The 20,129-nt window shown below is 58.5% G+C and overlaps 1 protein-coding gene across 1 annotated transcript; it reads right to left on the minus strand.

Annotated features, from left to right (window-relative positions):
- Positions 1 to 1,624: 1,624 nt before the first annotated feature.
- Positions 1,625 to 9,829, minus strand: KIFC3 (kinesin family member C3). The gene is made up of 16 exons (XM_088536448.1): positions 9,644 to 9,829; positions 6,969 to 7,112; positions 6,653 to 6,892; positions 6,298 to 6,471; positions 6,043 to 6,190; positions 5,771 to 5,901; positions 5,552 to 5,663; positions 5,183 to 5,364; positions 4,969 to 5,073; positions 4,673 to 4,803; positions 3,862 to 3,985; positions 3,379 to 3,508; positions 2,965 to 3,194; positions 2,333 to 2,467; positions 1,914 to 2,010; positions 1,625 to 1,663 (listed from the first exon to the last, which is right to left on the minus strand). Exons 1-16 carry the CDS (start codon positions 9,770 to 9,772, stop codon positions 1,659 to 1,661), a joined length of 2,217 nt encoding a protein of 738 aa, XP_088392574.1. The 5' UTR covers positions 9,773 to 9,829; the 3' UTR covers positions 1,625 to 1,658.
- Positions 9,830 to 20,129: the final 10,300 nt, after the last annotated feature.

Raw genomic sequence — 20,129 nt, forward strand, 5'->3', positions numbered from 1 at the left:
AGAGCGTGCCGGCTGCCTCCGCGCCTTGCCTCCGGCTGCTTAGTGCCAGGGGCTTTCTGGAGATGTCCCCAGGGTTGGAGCCTGACGGAGGTGTCAAAAGGCTCTGCAAGCTGCCTGCCTCCCACAGAACCTGGAAAACACCAGAGGGAGCAAGAAGCTGCAGGAGCAAACCCTGATGTGCTGGGGCGGTGGCAGAAGGCAGGCCAGGATGGGCACTAAATGGAAGTCGGGCAGTCTCGCCTGGGAACTTTGCTGGTCTCAGGGGAGCAGGTTTTGGAAGATAAAGGAGTCTAAATCTGTGCAGCACTGGAAGAAAAAAGCAGCTCTTTTTTCTGCATATCCTTGCGAGACATCACTGCTTCTCCTGGAGTACCGGAGCTACCACTGAGACTTGGTGCATTTGCTGTGTTTTTTCCTTAATTCTTTTCCTTTCCCAGTAGCTCAGGACCCAGGGGCACCGGATTGCATCGGGCCACCTCATGATGATGTGTGAGGCCGTTAAAAAACAGGGACCTGACGCACTGAATCTGCGAGCCCAAGCTAATGGGGATTTATCAGCGCCAGGGATTAGGTAGGGTTTAAAGAGCAAATCTCATGCTAATAAAGGGAGCCACATTGCTCCAATCTGGTCCCAGCATCGCTGCCTGCTGCGCCGCAGCCGTGACACCGGCCTTGTGGCCATCTCTGGATGCCCCCAGCTCCATCCCAGGCTGGAGGGACACACGAAAGGGGCAGCACCCTGAGGAGCAGATGAAGAGCAGTGCACAAGAGCTGGCTTCAAGAGTTTATTTAAAATAAGTTTTGTTACAAAACAGGATTTATTATTATTAAGTATTATTAAAATACATAGAAACATCTCATCTTACAAAAGGTTAGATTTATTTTTTCCTTTGCTTTAAATAGAAGCCGCCAGAGCAGAGTCACGCGGGAAAGGGCCATGGGGAGAAGGAGGCATCAGTGGCCTCGGTCACTTACTTGGAGGCCACCCATTTGGTGGCTGGGGAAGGACGTCTCGATTCCTGTGCAGGACGCACGGGCACCTGGGGTGACTTATGGGGCGCTTGCAGCCCGTCCTCCTACCCTCAGCTTCCTCTTGGCTGCCCACCAGGGTCCTGCTGAGGGCCCAGGTGCTGCCGCGTGGGTGCCCCGTGGGACAGCGTGGGCGGCTGGCGCTTTGCAGGGGCTCTCTGCGCTCTCGGACGCTGCTCCAGCAGCACAGCCACCTGCCTGGCGACCTCTGCTTGCCTCTCGTTGGGAAAAGGAGGCCGAGCGTCTCCAGGGCTTGGGCGGAGGCTCGGGCCGATGGCAACAGGGCCTCACGGCGGCCGGACAGCGGCAGGGAGGAGGATGCCGGAGCTGCCGGATGCGTGCGGTCCCTCAGGTGCCACCGAACCAGGGGACGGCACTTGAGCCTTCGCGTCTGTCGAGCGGGTGAGCGGCAGGCCGCAGCACCGCGGCCAGGGGAACCGGTCACCACGTGCTGTCACACAGGCACTGGCCTCAGCTTCCCTGCAAAGGAGCACAGTTAAGTCACAGCTGAGCAACAGCCGGGGCCTCCTGCCATTCCGGGCGGCTGGAGCGCAGCCCCCTCCACCGGCACCGCTGTCCTCAGCTCCCCGCACGGCCGCACTCACCTGCAGGCCGGGGCTGCCCCTAAGTCACGCTGAAACCAAAGGGGAGAGAGAGGTTCGGTGCCTGTGCGGGGCGGCCGCCCCGACACAGCTCGGGGCTGCGGCCGGGCGCCGTTTTGCTCCCGTGGCTGCCCCCTGCCCCGGCACCACGGCTCGGGACTGCTCCCGCTTCGCTCGCTGCGCGTGTCGCCACCGCCATGGTGTCGCGCGGAGGCGGCCGCAGCCTGGCCGAAGGTGCCGCCGGGGAGGCCGGGGCGGGAATCGCGCCCTGCCGCTGCCCACCTGAGCTCTGGAGCTTCCTGCGGATGGAGGCGGCGCGGGCAGAGGGCGGCCCCGAGCTGGGCACCGCGTGACCCCGGGTGGCCCCCGGCGAGTCGCCCTGTGCGGAAAGTCAAGGGCCCGGCCCCGGTTCAGCCGTGGCGGGACAGGCAAAACTCGGGTGCCAGGGCCCACTGTGAAACGGGGCTTAGAGAGGCCAAATACCCTGCTGGGAGCCAGGCATAGGGGCTTGGTGCTCCCTGGGGTTGCTCTGCCCTGGAGGTGTCCCCACGAGATGCACCCAACGCCAACGTACCCACCACCAACGCACCCAATGGGAAGAGGACCCAGCTAACAACGCTCAGGAGCGCCCACCGCAGCAAAACGGGGCACAAACCCTCCACCCCGGGAGGGGGAACGTCGCGCGACAGCAACTCCGTTACCTCCAGCTGCTCCTGGCTGGGCCAGGAGCCCAGCTCTGCCCTGCGGGACACAGGGCCCAGCTCCACGGAGCGAACCCTCTCGGCAAACTTGAGGGAGCAGAGGGTCTCGCTGCTGTTCTTCTCAGCTGGCGAGACCTGCGCCCGGGTGCAACGGGTCACCGCGCCGCCACATTCAGCCCCGCCGCGCCGCTTTCGTGGGCTGCTGCGCGGCTATTTATAACGCGCCACTCCCAGGAGAGCGCCATCCATTTGCCCGGAGTTCATCGTCCGAGTCAAATATGTCCCTTGGGATCAATCCCCCTGCCCAATCCTCCCCCCCTCCCCTAAAGGGAGCATATTTGTCTGGAAAAAGGGGAGCCGAAAAAAGCGACAGCAGGTGGCAACTGCTGAGCGGCTCCCCTCAAAAGGCAGGAGGGCGGACTCAGGCATTCGGAGGATTTAGGGCAAATTCCTGGAGGGAAGGGGATGGAGGAGCCTGAAAGGGGATGGAAGGGTGGGAGGGGATGGTGACTTCCCCCCTCCCCTGCCTGGGAACACCATGCCCGCCCGGAGAACATGCAGGTGTCCAGGCCATCATGTTGAGAGGATGGTTGGCTGGCTACTGGGGGCAGTCGGGCACCTGCCAGCCCTACCTGCACCATCATGAGGGTTTTGCTGTCTCCGCTGAGGGAGTCCTGGAGCAGGTAGGTGAGCTTGGAGTTGCGGAAGGGCACGTGGCCCTGGCGCGAGCGCAGGGCGTAGATGACATCCCCCAGCGCCGAGAGCGACTTGTTGATGTACTGCGCCTCGCGGAGACGGCTGCCCTCAGCGCCCGACCGCCCCACGCGCTCCGAGCCAGCCAGGTCCACCAAGTTCAGCTTCCCTAGGGGCAGAGACCCAAAAGAGTAGGAAAAAAACACCCTCCAAGGCACACATCCAGGCTGCAGCACCAAGCCCACCATCCGCAAGCCAGAGTGCGTACAACTCATGTAGGGTGCTAACAGCGCCGGGTCCAAACCAGACCCGTGTCTTGGCTCTGGGTGAACTGGGGGGTGGCACGTGCCCACCTGCAGTGCGCAGCCCCGTGCTGTGGTCGAGCCCGCGCACGGTGACGATGAGGAGCGCGTGGGAGCGCGAGCTGTGCTCATTGAGGTTGGTGCACTCTGTTGCCCGGTTGACGTGACCCAGCTCGAAGACCTGTAGGAGGGAGGGAAGGGAAGCCGAAATGGCGACCGGGACAAAGCGAATAAGACGCAGGGAAGTCTGGTGCCCTGTTAATCCCCTGGGAGCCACCCAGGCCCCAAACCTTATTTTTAAACTCCCGCGAGCCAAGGGTTGGTGCCTTCCAAGCACAGGGCTTGTCACACTATCCCCAGGGCCCTATTTTGGTCGCCGTTGCTCCCCAGCACTTCACAAATGCTCCCAATGTTGCTGCAGGGCCAAGAGACTCCCACATCTCGCTCCCCGTCAGACCCGTCGCCTCCTCCGGTTATTTTTGTGATTTGGCACAGAGCCACCATCCAGGCACGAAGAAACACAGCCACTCTCACCTTGTTGATGTCCTCCACGCTCTGCACCCTGAACTCGGTCAGCCCGGGCACGTAGAGCTGCCCGCTGCCGTCCGGGCATAGCTTGATCTCCAGCTTCTCCTGAGGCTCCTTCCCCAGCAAGTCCCTAGGCAGAGGGGAGCTCTGAGCCTCCACTTGGCACCCAAAGGGCCTCCTCCAGCAGTGGCTCCCGGCCGGCTCCGGGGCAGCAAGCCCAGCTGTGGCCGCGGTGCAGGAGGAGCCGCTTCCTCCCAGGCTGTTCCCGACGCTATTTATAGCACTCGCCTCTCGCTTCCCGCCGGCGTCGCGCCCGGCCGCAAGCCGCGCTCCCGCCGAGCAGATGTGCCGCCCGCTCCCAGCCGAGCAGCGCGCTCCCCTCTTCTTCCATCCCTCCGTTACGATCCCGCCCGGCAGGATCCCGCCCTCCTCTCACCACCACCACGTGGGCATGGAAGCGGGCAGGGGGGGAAAATGTTTCTTGTTTCCTCAGCTTCCCCCACAGGCCAAGAGTCCGTGGCCAGACTGGAGAGGGTGGAAGAGGGAGGAAAAAGGAGGGGAAAAAAAAATGGGCAGGAGATGGAGCTATGGCAGGAGATGGAGCAAATGCAGTTGCAAGGAGGAGGAGAAGGTAGCCAAGAAATGGGAGGCTGGGAGCAAAGCCAGTGCTCGGAAAGGGCGGCTGGCAATGGGAACGAAAAAACACAACACATCCCTCACCCGGCCAAATCCGCAGCCCGGAGCGCCAGGAACAACATGTACGGCTGAGGACTAGCCATACGACAGGGCCCCAGCGAGGCCCTGGGAAAGCAGTTACCTGAGCGCCTCGTTGTAGATCTCGGCCACGCTTACGCTGATGGCGTAGTCCCAGTCGGCCGCCTTGCTCCGCACCTCGGCGAACAGCAGCTGCAGGGCCCGCTGGTTGATGCCGGGGTTTGCGGCCGTTCCCTAGCAGGCAGCAAGAGACAAGGAAAAAGCCCAGTTGGGTTTTTTTTACTTATTCACCTAGGGACTGGGCCACCTGGTCCAGCTGAGATGGTGCTGAGTCCTGGGATGCATCAAGCAGCACGGGATGGGAAATCAAGGAAGAAAGGAAGGGAGGTGAAGCCTTACCTCCATTGTGTACGTTTTGCCAGCCCCCGTCTGCCCATAGGCAAAGATGCAGACGTTGTAGCCATCAATGCAGGAGGTGACGAGGGCCTGGACCTCTCGAAATACCTGTGGGCACGGGGAGAGGTCACCAAGGTTGCCCACACCTTCTGCACTGCAGCTCCTGGTGCCAGCAGCTCCTTTGACAGGCTGTGGAGGGGGACATGGCCGTACTTACGTCCTCCTGCGTTGCTTTAGGGGGAAAGACCTTGTCCAACTCGAAGGACACCTGCTTCCCTTTGTGCAAGAGGTGCAGCACAGCATCGTCGTCAGGGTCGAACGTCACCGCACTGGCTGCCTCTGCACCCACCCCGTCCTCCTTGGTTATGGGGCGGACTCGCCCAAACACACGGATGTTGCCTTCAGGAGGAGAGCAGGGAGCAGCTCAGACCCCTGGAGCATCTCCCACCGTGGACAACCCCACATTCTCCACAGGCACTGTCCAACAACCCCTGCGCTTGACACAACCTTCTCACCCCAGACCCTCAGCCACGGGCAGCCAGCCCGCGTGGTGCCCGAGGAGGTGCTGCAGGTGTCTCCCACGCACCTTTGAGTCGCACCAGCTCGTTGTGACACTTCTTGCGGAGCTGCAGCTCCCGGCGGTACTTCCTCAGGAGCTCCCGGTTGGTGCTGTTCACCTCCTCAATGGCTTGTCCGATCTGAGTGAGACGGGAAGGGGGGTCACATCCCAGCCCTGCCAGCTCTGAACCGCTCCATCCTCCTGTGGAGGTGGCACAGGGGAGGACACGGCAGGAGGAGGCCTCACCTCGGACCTGGCGCTCCGCAGCGTCTCCTGGAGGAGCAGGGGGAAGTCGCGGACCTGCCGCTTCAAGCTGTTGTAGTCGTTGGTGAGGGTGCGGAGCGCCGGCTGCAGCGTGAGCAGGTTGGTCCGAACGCCTGCGAACACAAGGGACGTGTGTCCCCCCCACTGCAGTGACAAGGGCTCGGAGGGACCCCAGCCTCCACACTGGGGTGCTTCCCAGGGGATGTCCGTGAGCGCTGGGCACTCTGTGCGCCCCACACAGCTCCGGCCCTTACCCGCCAGGTTCTCGTGCACAGCCTTCATCTCCACTTGCGCACGGGAAAAGGCCTCCTCGATAGCTCGGTTCTTTTCGTCCTCCATGGCTTGCATCTCCTCCAGCATCTGCCCGTGCGCCCGCTCCAGCTCAGCCTCATACAGCATGATCTGGCGAGGGGAGCACAGCCGTGCTCAGGCCGGAGGAAAGCGCCGCGGCAGCCCCGGTGGGGAAGAGCAGCGGGACACGGCAGGGCCACGCGAGCTGCTGCGGGTACCTGCGCGCGGAGCTGGGCCGCCGTCTTCTGCGAGCTCTGCAGCTGCTGCTCCATCTCCTTGAGCACCTGCCGCTGCATCCCCACCTGCTCCTGCAGGTACTGGTTTCGGGACTGGCTCTCGCACAGTGCCTGCTTCGCCTTGGACGACTCCACCTCCACCGTTTTGATGATGTACTGGGGGAAGAGCCGCACGCGAGACGTCAGGGCGCGCGGCAGCGAGAGGGGCCCGGCGCGCCGTTAATCCACAAAGATCCCGCGGTTTCCATGGGGCCAAGCCCATGGCCCAGCTGGCAGCAGCACCTCCCCACCTCCTGGCCTGTCCCTTGAGGGCCAGGAGAGGACAAGGCCCTCTCACCTTGACCTGCGGGGGCTGCGACTTGAGGCTGGCGATGGTCTCCTGGCTGTCGCGCAGGCGCCGGCTGAGGCGCTCCTCCTCCTGGGCCTTCTCGGCCAGCGAGTCCTTGAGGCGCAGCTCCACCTCGGCCAGGCGGTTGGTCTTCTGCTGCACCTCGAGGTCCAGCTCGCCCAGCTTGGCCCGCGCCTCCTCCACCTCCCGCTGCAGCTGCGCCAGTCGCTCCTGCAGCCGACCGTTCTCCTGTGGCGACGTGAGGCAAAAATGCTGAGGCCGCCGGCACCGCCGCCGCGCCGGCCGCTGCCGCCAGCCGCCTCACCTGGACGTGCTCGCAAGCCTGGCACGGCATCGGCTGCTGCTGCCGCAGCGCGCGCAGCTCGCCCTCGCGGGCCTTCATCTCCTGCCGCAAGCGCTCGTTCTCGGCCGCCAGCAGGTCGCGGTGCTTCTCCAAGTCAGTGCCGCCCTGCGAGCGAGACCCAAGCTGATGGGGAGGAGGATGAGGGGGACACACACTAAAATCAGCTCATGAGACACCCAATCGCTCCGCCACCGCGCAGCAGTGAATCGCTCCCGAATCGCAAAGCTCCAGCGCGCGCCCCGCGGGCTCCCCAGGCCGGGCCGCCTCGTGCCCACGCCGCGCTCTGCCGCCTCGCTGCGAGCGCCTGATTCACCACGGCCGATTAAAACACGCGCTAATGACAGGCTTCGCTGCTCGGCTCTCCCGCGGGGAGAAATCGGCCACGTCGAGTAGTAGCAGCGACCATTATTAAAGAACTACCATCCACTCCGGAGGAAGAATAAATAAGAAAGGAAAGACCAAGCCACAATTAGAGAGCCAGAAGAGCCTCCTCCTGCCCTTGCAACCGAGCTCGTCTTCACCTCCTCCTTCGTTGCTGCTTTCCCCTCCCTAGCAGAGTCGCCTCGGAAGGACGCGAGCGAGCAGAAGAGCTTCAAGCAGCCCAGGCACCACGGGAGATGCTCCCAGCCCCGGTGCCGGTGGGCACAGGGGGGACCTGCCTGCCACCCACGTAATCCTGCTCAAAAGCAGGCAGGTTTTAGCAATGCTCTATATAAATACATCTATTTTTTGCAGGGACTGCCCTGGGCTTGCAGCTTCGCTCCTTCCCTCCCAGCTGCAGGAGCGCAGTGAGGCTGCGGAGGAACGGCTGCCTGCAGTTATCCAAATCGACTGCTGCGACTCCGGCGCCAGTGGTGTCCCGTGTGGCTCGGCGCTTCCTTCTTTCCCACGGCACCGGCTTCATCCCGGGCTCCTGCCACCCGAAAAGCCAGTGCTGGCCACCAACGGCCTCCACCCCACAGCCGAGTATTGCCCCATCTGCATCGCCAAGCCTCTCATAAACAACCCGGCCTCCGCGGACCATAATTTAGGAGCTGCCGACGGATAACGAATGCAACCGCGCTCGCATTGTGCTGCAATTAATTCCGTGCGGTTATTAAGTCGCTCCTTGCTGGAGCTGCCAGGGCAGCAAGCGCGCAGCACAGCGTGCTCCGCCGGGCCACCACGGCACCTTTCACGCGCTCAGGGCTGCCATCCCGTCTGGAAAACCAAGCCGGTGTTCCGAGCACCAGCTGGGAGAGGGAAAATGAGCAGTGAGCTGACAGGCACCGGTTAAGCTCTCCTCCCATCTGGTTTGGGGAAAAAAAAAATGCTGTTTCCAAACCCGTCAAGATGTTATGAGACACAACAGCACAAACGGCCCCGTAGTGCGATTCTTGCTGCAGCGCTCACGTGCCGTCCTCGCTGCAGCTCGGCTTGGGCTTAAAATAGCTCTGGCAAGCGGGGAGCGACTCCAAGCGCTGGGAGGAATTTTTCCAGGGAAACGGCCATGCCAGCGGAGCGGGGATCGCGTTGCATTTAGGAGCCAGCCCCGCATGCTGCCAGTGGCTGCCGTGTCCCGTCACCGCGCACTCTGCATGCTTAGGAAGCTCACGGGCAAACGCTCATTGAGATGGAAAAATAAAAGCCCCCAAAACACGAGCAGAAAATCACCCTGGAGATTTGAGGCTCGTCCTCCACGGCCCTACCTGCGCCTGGCCGGGCACCTCCGGCCGCATCCTGCTCTCCGGAGGGGACGGCGGCTCCTTGGCGGCCCCATGGGGCGCAAGGTGCGGCCCCGCCATGGGGCAGCTCCCGGGCCGGGCGCGCTGGCCCCGCGGAGGGCCGGCTCCTGCGCTCCGGCCGTGTCGCGCAAGCCTCCGCCGACCGAATCCGGGGCAGCGAGAGCCACCTTTTTGACACCAGCGGAACAAGCCAAACCTGACTCTAATAGCTCCCACAACATCCACATGCAAATCCATTTATGAGCAGCCTGGATTTCAACCTCCCTGCAAGGAGAAAGGTCCTGGTGCCCGCAGATACGTCTCTATGGGCAGAGCAAACGTGTAGGGGGTTGGTTTGCAGAGGCTGAGAAAGAAAAGGGGGGTTTTGTCCTCAAAGCTTCGCAAAGTCTCGGTACTGGCTCAAACATCTGCTATTCGCCGCTTTGTCCCCCTAACTGCTTTGTCCTGCTGAAGCAGCTGATTCTTCTTCAGCATTGCCCTTTAGCTTCCTGGCTTCTGAAAGTCGCTGGAATTAAATCGGCCGGTCGGTTTTGCAAGCTTGTCCTGAGAGGTGCTCTGCTTCCGGTTCTGCCGATGCCCCATCCCGACAGGCTGCGTCGCTTCAAAGGGCCCGGCCGCCTTTGCCGGAGCGTCGCGACGACGTCGGTTAGGAGACAGCGACCACAGCGAGGACGGTTCAACGCCGCGGGGCCGAGCGCGGGCTCAACCAAAGCCCGACGGGCACCCGCAAGGGCGGCTCCGGTACTGGAGCTCCTCTTCTCCATGCTAAACTTCCCAGGCCAGCAGGGAAGATGCTCCGTTGCACACGAGCACACTCGAAATGCAGCATGCAATCAGGCCACCATCTACGCTCGGTAACCTTGACTGTGCCTCCCTTTTCTGCCCTCCATCCTTCCCCTGCCCATGTCTTACCTGGCCTTGCAGCTGGATGGACACATCGACCTCTGTCTTTTCCTGGGCAGAGAGTTTCTCCTGCAGAGCCAGCAGCTCCTGCTGCAGCCGCAGCTTCTCCTCCTGCAGGTGAGCCATGGATTTGACCATCTTCTGGATCACGGGGAACTGCCGGGCTGCGGGCAGGCTGGCACGTTTGCTGCTGCAAAGCCTCCCCCCTGCAACGGGAAGAGGGCACAGAGGAAAGGAGGCCGCCTGGCACCAGCACAGGGCATTCGGCTCAACACGGAGTCCCCGCGTGGGCTGCGGTGGGGACGGGGATGGCAGAAACACTGCCAGGTCAGGGGTGTTCCAGCACCCCTGCAGAGGGATGGTCCATCCAGGGAATATCGACCCCCCCCCGCAGAAGGTTTGCATGTTGGGAATATTGACCACCCGCGCATGTAACGCCCAGGGTGCGTTTAAGCATGGCTAGAATTAAAGTGGAGGTGTCCAGGCGGAGGAAATCCTGATTCACCCACACGGTAAAGAACGGTCTAGGCACAAGCTCCCATCCAGACCCGTGCCCGACTTCTCATGCCAGCAGAGGTGCTGGGCATCAAGCACCACAAAGCAGAGGGTCTGGGTGGGTTTCTTAGCCCATTTTCCAAGGGGAGGAGGCCACATTGCATGCAGGAGTCTAGAAACACGGCTAGGAAAGCCCAGCTCTCAGTAGACAGGGATGACCCAACGGAGGTTGGCCAGGCTGCCCCGGTCGGGCCGCCACGCACGTCTGTGTTATGACACAGCCCAATTACATGACGAGATGCTCTGTTTTCTGCACCTCGCTCAGATAACAACTGCCTTTCCTGCCTCGCTCTGATTCATCCCCAATATCCTCTTTTTTTTTGCCGGAATGAGCAGGTGCTTGTGGAAAGATGGTATATGATCATGTCATTAGAGACTGCATCATAGCACACAAATGTACTGGAAGCCAAATTAAAATTATATAGGCACACTGAACAGCAACATTGCCTAATCCTGGTGCGTTTGGCTCCTAACCCGCCCAATATCATTCTAAACACCGTTTGCCGCGCACATTAGAGTCATCGGGGCTCACTGAAGCCTCCTGGGACGGACATTAAGCCTATAAAATGAATCCTGAAATTACTCGCGTCCTCCCAAGGAAAATAATAATCAAAAAAAATGAGCTGGCTCTGACTCAGGATGGAGGCCCGTGACGGGCTGCGAAAGCAAAGCAGCCCCTTTTCCTCCCGCCACCCTACCTGCTTTCTCGATGCTCATGGTGCCAGGGACTGCCGGCGCGTCCCCCGGCGCCGTCCGGCCACGAGTTCCCTCGTCCTGCGGTAGCTGCGGCCGGGAGGTGAAACTTTCCTTTAACACAAGGCAAGGAGAAAACCAGAGCCGCGCTCGGGCACGGGGCCGGCTGGCGCGCGAGCCCGCACGCGCCCGCGGGGTGTGCGGCTGCAGCCACGAGGGCCGGGCTGAACCCGGTGTGCAAGGGGAAGAAAAAGGAGCGGAGCCAGAATTAAACAGGACAGAGCAAAGCAGAGGGAGCGGGGCATAGAAAAGGGGGCAGAACAAACCTCTTTTCTCCCTTCTTTTTTTCCCCTATTGGAGAACAGCGCCATGGCACGCTGCCCGCTCTGCGCGCCGCTCATTAGCTACGTCTGCATAATCCCTCCCCACGCCGGCCCGAAGTTGCTTTTCTGCCCTCTATCTTATCTAGGAGCACGTGGCGTTACTCCTTCCACGAGCAATGTCAAGGCAGGCGCTGGCAGAGGCGGCGGGCGCGCGCCGCCAGCGAGACCTTCCTGAGCACAACTGCGAAGGAGGTGGCCGCGACCGGCGCGGTTGCATTTCTACGGTGCCTTTCATCGGAAAGCCCACGGGCTTTTGCTGACAGGGGGTGCAATTTGCCACGGTTTTATCCAGTTTTTTATGCTGCGAGATAACGAGGTGTTGGCCTCGCTTGCAGAGGAGACACATTTAAATGGCTCGCCTGGAGCCCCAGGTGACCCGGCGGCCGCGTTGATGCGAGCGTGGCAGCCTGGTGTCCTGACACCGTCCCCTGCCCCGCGTGCACCAAGCGTCACCCTGCAGCCCTGTCCCAGCCGGGGGTTAAGCTTAGGTGGAGCTGGGGGTTAAGCGTAGGCGGCCGCTGGCCATCAGCCCTGTGGCCATGCAGCTGGGTAGCCGGGGAGAGAGCAGCATGGATTTGCTGGCCAGGCAGGATCTGCGCCGCGGAAGCGGCTCTTACCTGCGGGGTGAGGGAGAGCGCGTCCCACCAGCCCGCACCGAGGGATTTAGGCTGGAGCAGAGCAGGCAAGAGGGGAAGCGGCGTGGAGGTGGCTACCGGCCTGGCGCCGGCTGCGGGATCCTGCTCAACACCTGCGACAGGATGAAAATCCCCGCTGCGGCGCTGGAAGAACCGCGGCCACGCTCAGCAAACTTGTCACCCTCACCCCAGCCGCAGAGCGAGAAACCCGGCCGGGCGCCTGCTCCAGGGCTGAGCCCCAGCAAGCTCGTTGCACCCTTGGAAGTGCCCCAAAGGAGCCGGCACAATTCGGACGGTGCCAAAAAGGGACCTCGACACCGGCATTCCCCCTGCTCCGTCCACCTGCCTCCCACATGGGCGCTGGTGCCTGCGGCCTTGCTCTGTCCCCCTCCTTCCCAGCCCCGTCCTTAGCGCTAGCAACAATTTCTGGCACGCTGGGAAAAAAAATGCAACGTTTCAGCCGCTGAGCCGAGCGTGGGCAATTGATTCACCCTCACGCGAGAGGCCTCGGGGCAGAGGGAAACCGCAGCGGCCGCGTCCTCCGGCCTCGGCCCCGGCCGCCTAAGGAGGAAGGAATGTGCCCGGGCCACCGGGCGGAGAGGAAGCAGCCGAGAACCCCCTTGTTTTCAGCCTCTTTGATGCTGACCAGCCCAACCGCCTCCCAGAGGCACCGCCATGGCCACCAGAGCAGCCTGGGGACCTCGAAGGGGCCGCGCAGGCGGCAGCCAAAGCACCCCAGCGGCTCCGGGGAATGGGGGCAATGCTGCAAGGCGCCCTTCTGCTTTCTCGGATCCCCCCGGCCGCCGGTGACTCCAGGAAGCCGAGGCGCTACCGGCTGCTGCCTGGCAGCAAGTCCCGACAGGCAGGGCCTGCCGAGGAGCAGGGACGGAGGAAGAACGCGGGCTGCGCGCGGGGCTGCCGGCCCCCGGCCTCGCTCCGTCCGCTGCCTCCCGCCTTCACTCGCCCCCTTCCCGGGCTGCTGGTAGCAAAGCACCGTGAATCCCGCCCCATTTCGGGGTAAAAACGGGGGCCCTCGCCCCGGTGCTCACCTCCGTGCCGGCTCCCCGCTTCGTTTCTCACCACCTCAGCTCCGGTACCTGGAAAAGAAATGCGAAAAATGCGGGCTTGCTGGTTGGCGGCGCAGGGCGGGAGCGAGGGCGGCCGAGCCCGCGGGGAGGGGACGAGCCGCCCCACGTACTCACCGGCCGAGGGTCCCTGCTCCCAGCTCCGGCGGCGCTCGGTGACATGGGCGGCCCAGGCGCAGTGGCCCCCTGGCACCTATGGGCCAAGGGCAAAGAAAGACATTGGCGCTGCCTTTAGGGCTGGAGACAGCAAGGAGGCTGGCTTGGCTCTGCAGAGCACCGTGCCTGCTGCAGCGTCCCCGACGCTGCCTAACCCTGCGGGAAGTCACATCTCCTTTAGGACCAACACAAAAAAAACCCAAACAAACCCCAAACGCTACGCTTGCTAAACGCACCCAGCGGACGTTATATAAACTGTGCCGGCAATTAATTCCCTTGTTTCTGCTTCCTCTCCAGGCTCCTCCGAAGGCGGCGCGTGATTTATTTGGTTTTAACTCCAGGGCCGTGCACACCCTGCACGGCTGCTGCTGCGCCCGCTGCCTCCCCCGGCCCTGGCGTAGGTGGCACCACTCCTGCTCCGGACGGCTCCTGGTCGCGATCCGGATCGTGGTCCTAGCCCTGGTCCCAATCCCGGTGCCAATAGTGGAGCCGATCCTGTTTTAGCCCCGGCCCCCGTCCCTATCCTTGCCCTGGCTGCAGCCTCGGCACTGATCCCGGTACCACTCCCGGGTCCCGATTCTGTCCTAGCCGCAGCCCAGCCCCGTCCTAGTCCCGGTGCCGGTTTCGATCCCCGCCGCGGACAAAAGCGGCCGCAGCCGGGGCCGCTGCCGCTCCCCGGGGCCGCTCACCGGGCGCGGCGGCGGCGGCGGGGGCGGCCCCTGCCCATCCCCGCCCTCCCGGGCCGCTTGAGCAACGGAATCGAGAAGCTCCTCCCCGCGGTGCCCGTTGCCGTGGAAACCCCGGGAAAAAAAAAAAAAAAAAAAAAAAAAACGGCGGGAGGCGGGATCCCCCCCCGGGAACAACGAGCACCGGAGCGCGGCCGGAGCCGGGGAAGAGCGAAGGGAGAATAAACACCAGCCCCGCGCTCGCCCGTCTCGCCCCTCGCGCTCCAGCTGCGGGCACCGCGAGACCCCTGTCCCCCGGGGGGCGAACTGTTCCCGTCCCCGCAGCTGTGGAGAGAGGCGAAAGGGCCTTGTCTTCCCAAAGAATTCCCGTTCCCACACGTTTCCCGGTGTTTCCCTGCGCTGCGTGCCAGTGAGACGCGGGCGCTTCACGCGGCGGTCGCTCGCTCGTACTGCAGACATGAACCGGCGCGAGGGGCCGTGGCCGCAGTGCGTCGGACAGACGTGCTGGCAGCTCCCATTCCGTGCAAAATTCCCAGCCTCTCCAAGCCAGCGGTCTGCATATGGCCCCCGGTGCACACATAGCCCTGATGTTTGTATCGCGTGTGACACCAGTGACACCTTCTTGTAGGGCCGCTGGCTTCATTTGAGGGCTGCTGGGGCAAAATCTGGTGCTCAGTGCGAGTTATTTTACCCGGAAAGTCGTGTCCTGCGCAAGGTGCCTCCGTCAGACCGAGACCAGCAAACAAGCCAGGACTAAGGATGTGTCCAGGCATCTCCTGCAGCTCCGTGGAGCAGCTCAGGGACAAAGAAGGGCAAAGGGCTGGATATGCTGAACCTGGCCTGAGCTGTGACAAGTGCTGTCTGGTCTCAGCCCCCAGCCCTGCTCATGTGGAACTGGGGGTGAAGCAGCACCGAGTAGCTGAAAAGAAAATGCAGCGGAGCAGCGTGTGTCCACTTCTGTATTTTATTTTATTTTATTTTATTTTATTTTATTTTATTTTATTTTAATCTTTCATCTTTTATTCTTTATTTATATTAATTTATTATTATTATATATTTTATCTATTTTTCATTTTTTTGATCGCTCACGTGCCGCCCCCTCGCCCCTACTGCAAAAGCATTGCCGCCTGGGCGGCCTACTCGAGAAAAACAAAAATAAAAATATAGTAAAGCAAATGAATAAAATCCCAAAATAAAATTGAAAGTAATAATATAGCAATAAAAATAATGTGGCATTGCAAATAAAATAATAAAATGAAATGAAATAAAAAATAAAAATAAATAAAATAAAAAATATGTATAACAAAAATGAATGAAATGATATAACAATAACAATAACAATAACATGGGAATGCCCCATCTGGATCAACGTGCCTGGGGACAAGCAGCAGGGAAGCGCGCCCCGAGCCGTGAGCCCCCGCACGCTTTGGGGCCGCCGGCGCTCGGGGGCTCTGCGGTGGCGAGAAAGGAGGGGGCTGCCAAGCCGGACGGCTTAATGCGCATTTTCCTCGCCCCACGGCTCGCGCGGCGCCAGGCTGCTATTTCCCCCCCACGCTATTTAAGCTCTTTAGCGAGGTTTGATTAAGCGCTGGCGAGCTCCGGAGGAATCGGGGCTCCTTTGGAAGCTGGCATGGGGAGTTTAGGATGCCTGGTAGCATCAATGTGGCGATGGGAGCCTGGCCAGGGGGTTCGGAGCTGGGGAACCCGGTGATTTGGGCAATTGCCTAGAAAAAAGCACTCTGCTGTAAGGAGAATTGGGTGTTTTTAGCAACCCGCCACCCCCAGCTCCTCACCTTTCAATTTTTCCAATTTTCCCAATTTTCCTGAGCTGTGGGGCGATGCGAGCCAACCAACACCCTTCTGTGCTCCTTCTCCCCTGGCGAAGTGGCGTTGTTATCCCCCACAGAAACATTATCCCCCATGGAATATTTATGGGGCTATGTATAATGGATGCAGTTCAGCCGCAGCCTGCGACGAGGAGGCAGCTGGGGCCGTGTTCTCACTTCATCTCAGGTGCTGATGAGATGTGGAAGGGAACCGGCCTCGACTGATAGGAGCGGAGCTCCCTCGCCTTAAGTGTGGGCTCAGGACAGAAAATGTTTGTCGGGATGCAAACGGCTCCTCACCCTGCCCATGGCACAGGCTTGGTGCAAGCTCACCAACCCCAGGCAGAAACCCATAACCATGTCCTCACGTCTAACCCAAAAGCTATGTTCGCACATCCAACTCCCAAATATGTCCCTGCTTCCAACTCAGAGTGATGTCCCTTGTCCAACCCAAAGCTACATGTCCACGTTCAATCAAAAGCTATATCCCCATGTCCAAGCCAAAGGTACATCCCCATTTCTAGCCCAAAGCTACAACCCCACATACAACCCAAATCTACCTCCCCATGTCCAACCCAAAACTGCAGCCACATGTCAAAGCTAGGTCCCCACATCCAGTCTAAAGCTACATCCCCCTCATCCAAGCCAGAATTACAACTCCGAAGTCACATCCCTATGTCCAACCCAAAGATAGGTCCCCACCTCCTGTCCTCAGACAAAGATGAGGTTCCTGTCCCTGCCCATGAGCTGGGGTCCATCAGTTATCGTGAGAGCATTTCCGAAGACAAGGAAGGCATGAAGGATCACAGGAGGGATCCCCAAATCCCTGCGCACGCTTCTGGCAAACACCTCCAAGCTCAACATGAGGGTGGCACCATGAGAAAGGGGAAATTGAGTCCTCTCTACCAGGCATTTGCCTTGAGCAAAATAGTCCCTTAATGGGGACCCACTAGGGAGAACCCCTCTCTCCCGCCTGCTGCAGCATCATCAGGATTAACTCAAGGAGAAATATGGAGCCAGCATGTGCATACGGCCTGGTCATTCCCGAAAGCTGATGGGATGCGGAGATGCTCGGGCTGGCTTGGGCTGCAGGCAGTGCCCGAACCGGAGCTACCCCGTGCCCCTCACACCCCGACCCTCACCTGTGCGTCGGGCCGGCCCTCCCCAGCTCCCGGACAGACCGTTCCAAGCCCGGGCTCTGGGTGCTTCCACTTGCCTTGGAGCCAGGCGCGCAGGGAGAGCCCTAGCAGCGCGCTGAGCGCGTGCATGGCGGAGCGGTGACCGCCGTCGAGTCCGCCGAAACCCAACCGCTGCCTTTTCCCCTGCGCTCCCATCTGGCCAAGACGCATTAAGAAAAAGAAAGCAGCTTACGGTCCACCCAGCAAACCGCTGACACCGGTGTTCCAAGAGCACCGATGGGCAAGTGCGTTTTCTATATCCCTCCATATGACCCCGTCCCAAACCAGCTCCTGGCCTTGTCCCAGTGCATCGCCTCCTGTACTAACTGTTACTACTGCACACAAAAGGAGCCTTAGGCTCCTGCCCATCGCTAGGACAAGGCCAGGGGCAGCAAGGACTCGTCTTAACTCCATTTTATAGCAAGGCAAAGGTGGATTTAGGGGAATTGAATTGCAACCGCAACTCCAAACAGATGCACAAAGCATAAATATATACACACACACACACACACACACACACACACACATATATATATGGTATATAAGTGGCGTGCAGAATACTCGCAGAATTAGGAGCGCATGCTGTGGGTTGAGACCCTCAGATTTCATGCTGAGAGTTTGATTTTATTTCGAGCTTCCTAATTAACCATTATCCAGGGCTTTCCGCTCATCCTGCAATTTCTTTCCTGACCCAGGACTAATCCCCAAACCTGCTTATTCGTTTTTACTTTCCTTACAGCCTTATTGGTGATTAACCTGCAGGTGCTCTTAAGCTTTTTAGGAGATTGCAGGGAGGACACCTGCCCTGCTTCAGACAACAACTTTCTGTGCTGTTAAATACCATTGTAGGGTTATGTTGTTCCTACAGAGCATTAAATCACCCTCGATTTTCAGAAAGATATAAGAAAATCGTACATCTGCCATATGAATAGAGAAAACCATCTGTGAAGACACCACTAATGATTTGGGGGCAAAATCAGCCCATTAGGAAAGATCTGACAACAGCACACTTGACTTTTTCCATCAATAAAATTACCTATTCCCCTTATTATCCCAAAGTTGCAAAGGGTCAAAGATTGGTGCAACACTTTCTAGTTCCCATGACCGTGGACATCTGAGAAACCACTTATTTATAAATATAAAACATACACATGGGGAAACAAGACAGCACAGCACGATTTGCAAGGGTGCAGTGGATGCCAGGTGGGCAATAAGCAACCCTCGTGCTGGATAAATATTATATGAGGAATGGAAACAGCTAAGTCAGACCAATACAGCATTCGACTGACATTGAAAGAGAAGGAGCAAAGAGGATAAAGCCATAAAAATATACAGAACATTACAAAATGCAGGGAACATTATTAGGGTGGTGGAAATGATGGACCAAGCGCGTGCTGCAAAAAAATATTTAATAAGAGCCGCAAAGGAGACCCATTGCAAATGCAGCAAAACCGGAGCGCTCAGTAATCAGAGTTGCAAAAAAATCATCAGAATCCCGAATTTATGACAACTCCCCCAATGGCAGAGACCATAACGGGGCCCAGAGCTGCCCATCTGCTCACTTAGGTAGAAGGGATGGGATTTCCCAACAGGGAAATGACTGCTGGACCAGGGCTCATGTCTCCAAACCTGCCTCTGAACCCCGCCTTGACCTTAGTTATCACCTGGGCACTAGCATCAAAAGGACGAATGCCCTAAGCAGATCACTAAGGGGGATAACTTCAAATCTTCACGAGTTTCCGGACTGAGCACTTAAGTTTCCCTTATCATCTTGGGGAAAAAAAAAAAAAAAAAAAAGAGAAAAAAGAGAGATCTTCATGTGAAGGTAATTATCAATAATTTTTTTTCCTCCTTATGAAGGAAATCGATCAATCATGTTTTCAAAAAGATGAAAAGAAGGAAAATGACTGGAGTTTTGAAATAAAAACCACAGAAAAGGAAGTATAATCTAAGTTGGCTTTATTGTAAACGCGTGAGATGATGAAAGTCGTTAAAGCGTGAAAGTTATTTAAACTACCTTTGTAAACTATGTAAAAATGCAGTGCAAATTCAGCGTCCTTGTTTGATTTCAGCATGTTTTCCCATTTCAATAGTTTAAATGTTGATAGAATGAAAAGAAAAACTTTATATTGCCCTCCAAATCCTTCCACCAACAGGGGCATCTGGGAACAAATTGTAAATGATGACAGATGAGGGATATGCAGAGAGGTTTTGATGCTCTCGCTGTAGTTGAGGTTTTCCTCTGCCATCTTAAAGATAGGGATGACTTCAGACCCTTGGGCAACATGGTGGAGTTTCCTGAAGCTTTATCTTTAAATAAAATAAATAATTGTTAATTAACATTAATTTATGTCTTTCTTTTTCCTCCTTTTTCCTCCATGTGTTTTCCAAGAGAGGGGATAAATTTGATGGCTATTGCAGCAAAGCATGACACCCCGTCATGAGACGAAGAGCAGCCAAAAGGTCCTTCATGAAAAGAAGAATTTTGGCCAAAAAAGATAAGGGCGGATGGCACCCACACCACGATCCCTTTTATTCAGAGCTCTGCCGCTTCATAGACTCTCCAGACCTGCGGGGATTTGCTCAGGAGCCAACATTTCCCTCTATCCCATCCCAGTGGCGGTTCCATGCAGCAACTGCAGCCCCTCTTTTCCTCCAAAGGAAACTCTGGGCTGAACGTGAAATACTGGCTTGGAGAGGAGGAGATCTCTTTTTTTTTCTTTTTCTGGTCCAGCCAGAAGTCAGCAAGTCTTTTCACCTTCTCAATCCCATCTTGATTTTCCTCTTCTGCAGCGGCAGAACCATGGAAAACCAAGGTTGGGATGCCTCAGCAGAGGCCATTGCCTGGTCCATGAGGAGCTCCCTTGGGCTTCTATCATCCCCAAGAGATGGTCATCCAATCTGTCCTTAAAAACTGCCAACGATGGGGAGTTGCAGGCTGTTCCCATTCATTCCTCTTTCCAATGGCAATATTGGATTGCTCCCAGTGCAACGTAAGACTCTTCCTCTTGCCCACCCCTTCCTCACATATTGCATCTTCTACAGCCTGGCTCTTCTTCACAACCGCCACGAAGGCTGCCGCTGTGGGGAACGGCATCCTGAGCGGAGCAGGAGGCCCTGCAGCCTGTGCGTGCCCGGACGGGCTTTTTTCCACCACCGACTGATTTGAACTCTGTTCAACTTGTGAGACTAACTCGAATCCTTTCCAGATGAATCACTCGGTAACTGCTCGTGACAACCTTGAGGCCAACAGAGGAATCTTTTTTTTTTTTTCTTTTTTTTTTCCTCCGGCATGCTT

Source organism: Tinamus guttatus, unplaced genomic scaffold, assembly GCF_059628265.1.
Source record: "Tinamus guttatus ecotype Peru unplaced genomic scaffold, ASM5962826v1 Tinamus_guttatus_pri_ptg000674l, whole genome shotgun sequence".
NCBI lineage: Eukaryota > Metazoa > Chordata > Aves > Tinamiformes > Tinamidae > Tinamus > Tinamus guttatus.

Bases quoted from the DNA above. Each gene is read 5' to 3' on its own strand.
- KIFC3 (XM_088536448.1), bottom strand. From the start codon at position 9,772: ATGGTCAAATCCATGGCTCACCTGCAGGAGGAGAAGCTGCGGCTGCAG. The intron at 5,365-5,551 runs GTGCGTGGGAGA...CTCCTCCTGAAG, and splicing joins CGAGCTGGTGCGACTCAAAG to GCAACATCCGTGTGTTTGGG. The intron at 5,074-5,182 runs GTAAGTACGGCC...CCGTGCCCACAG, and splicing joins CTAAAGCAACGCAGGAGGAC to GTATTTCGAGAGGTCCAGGC.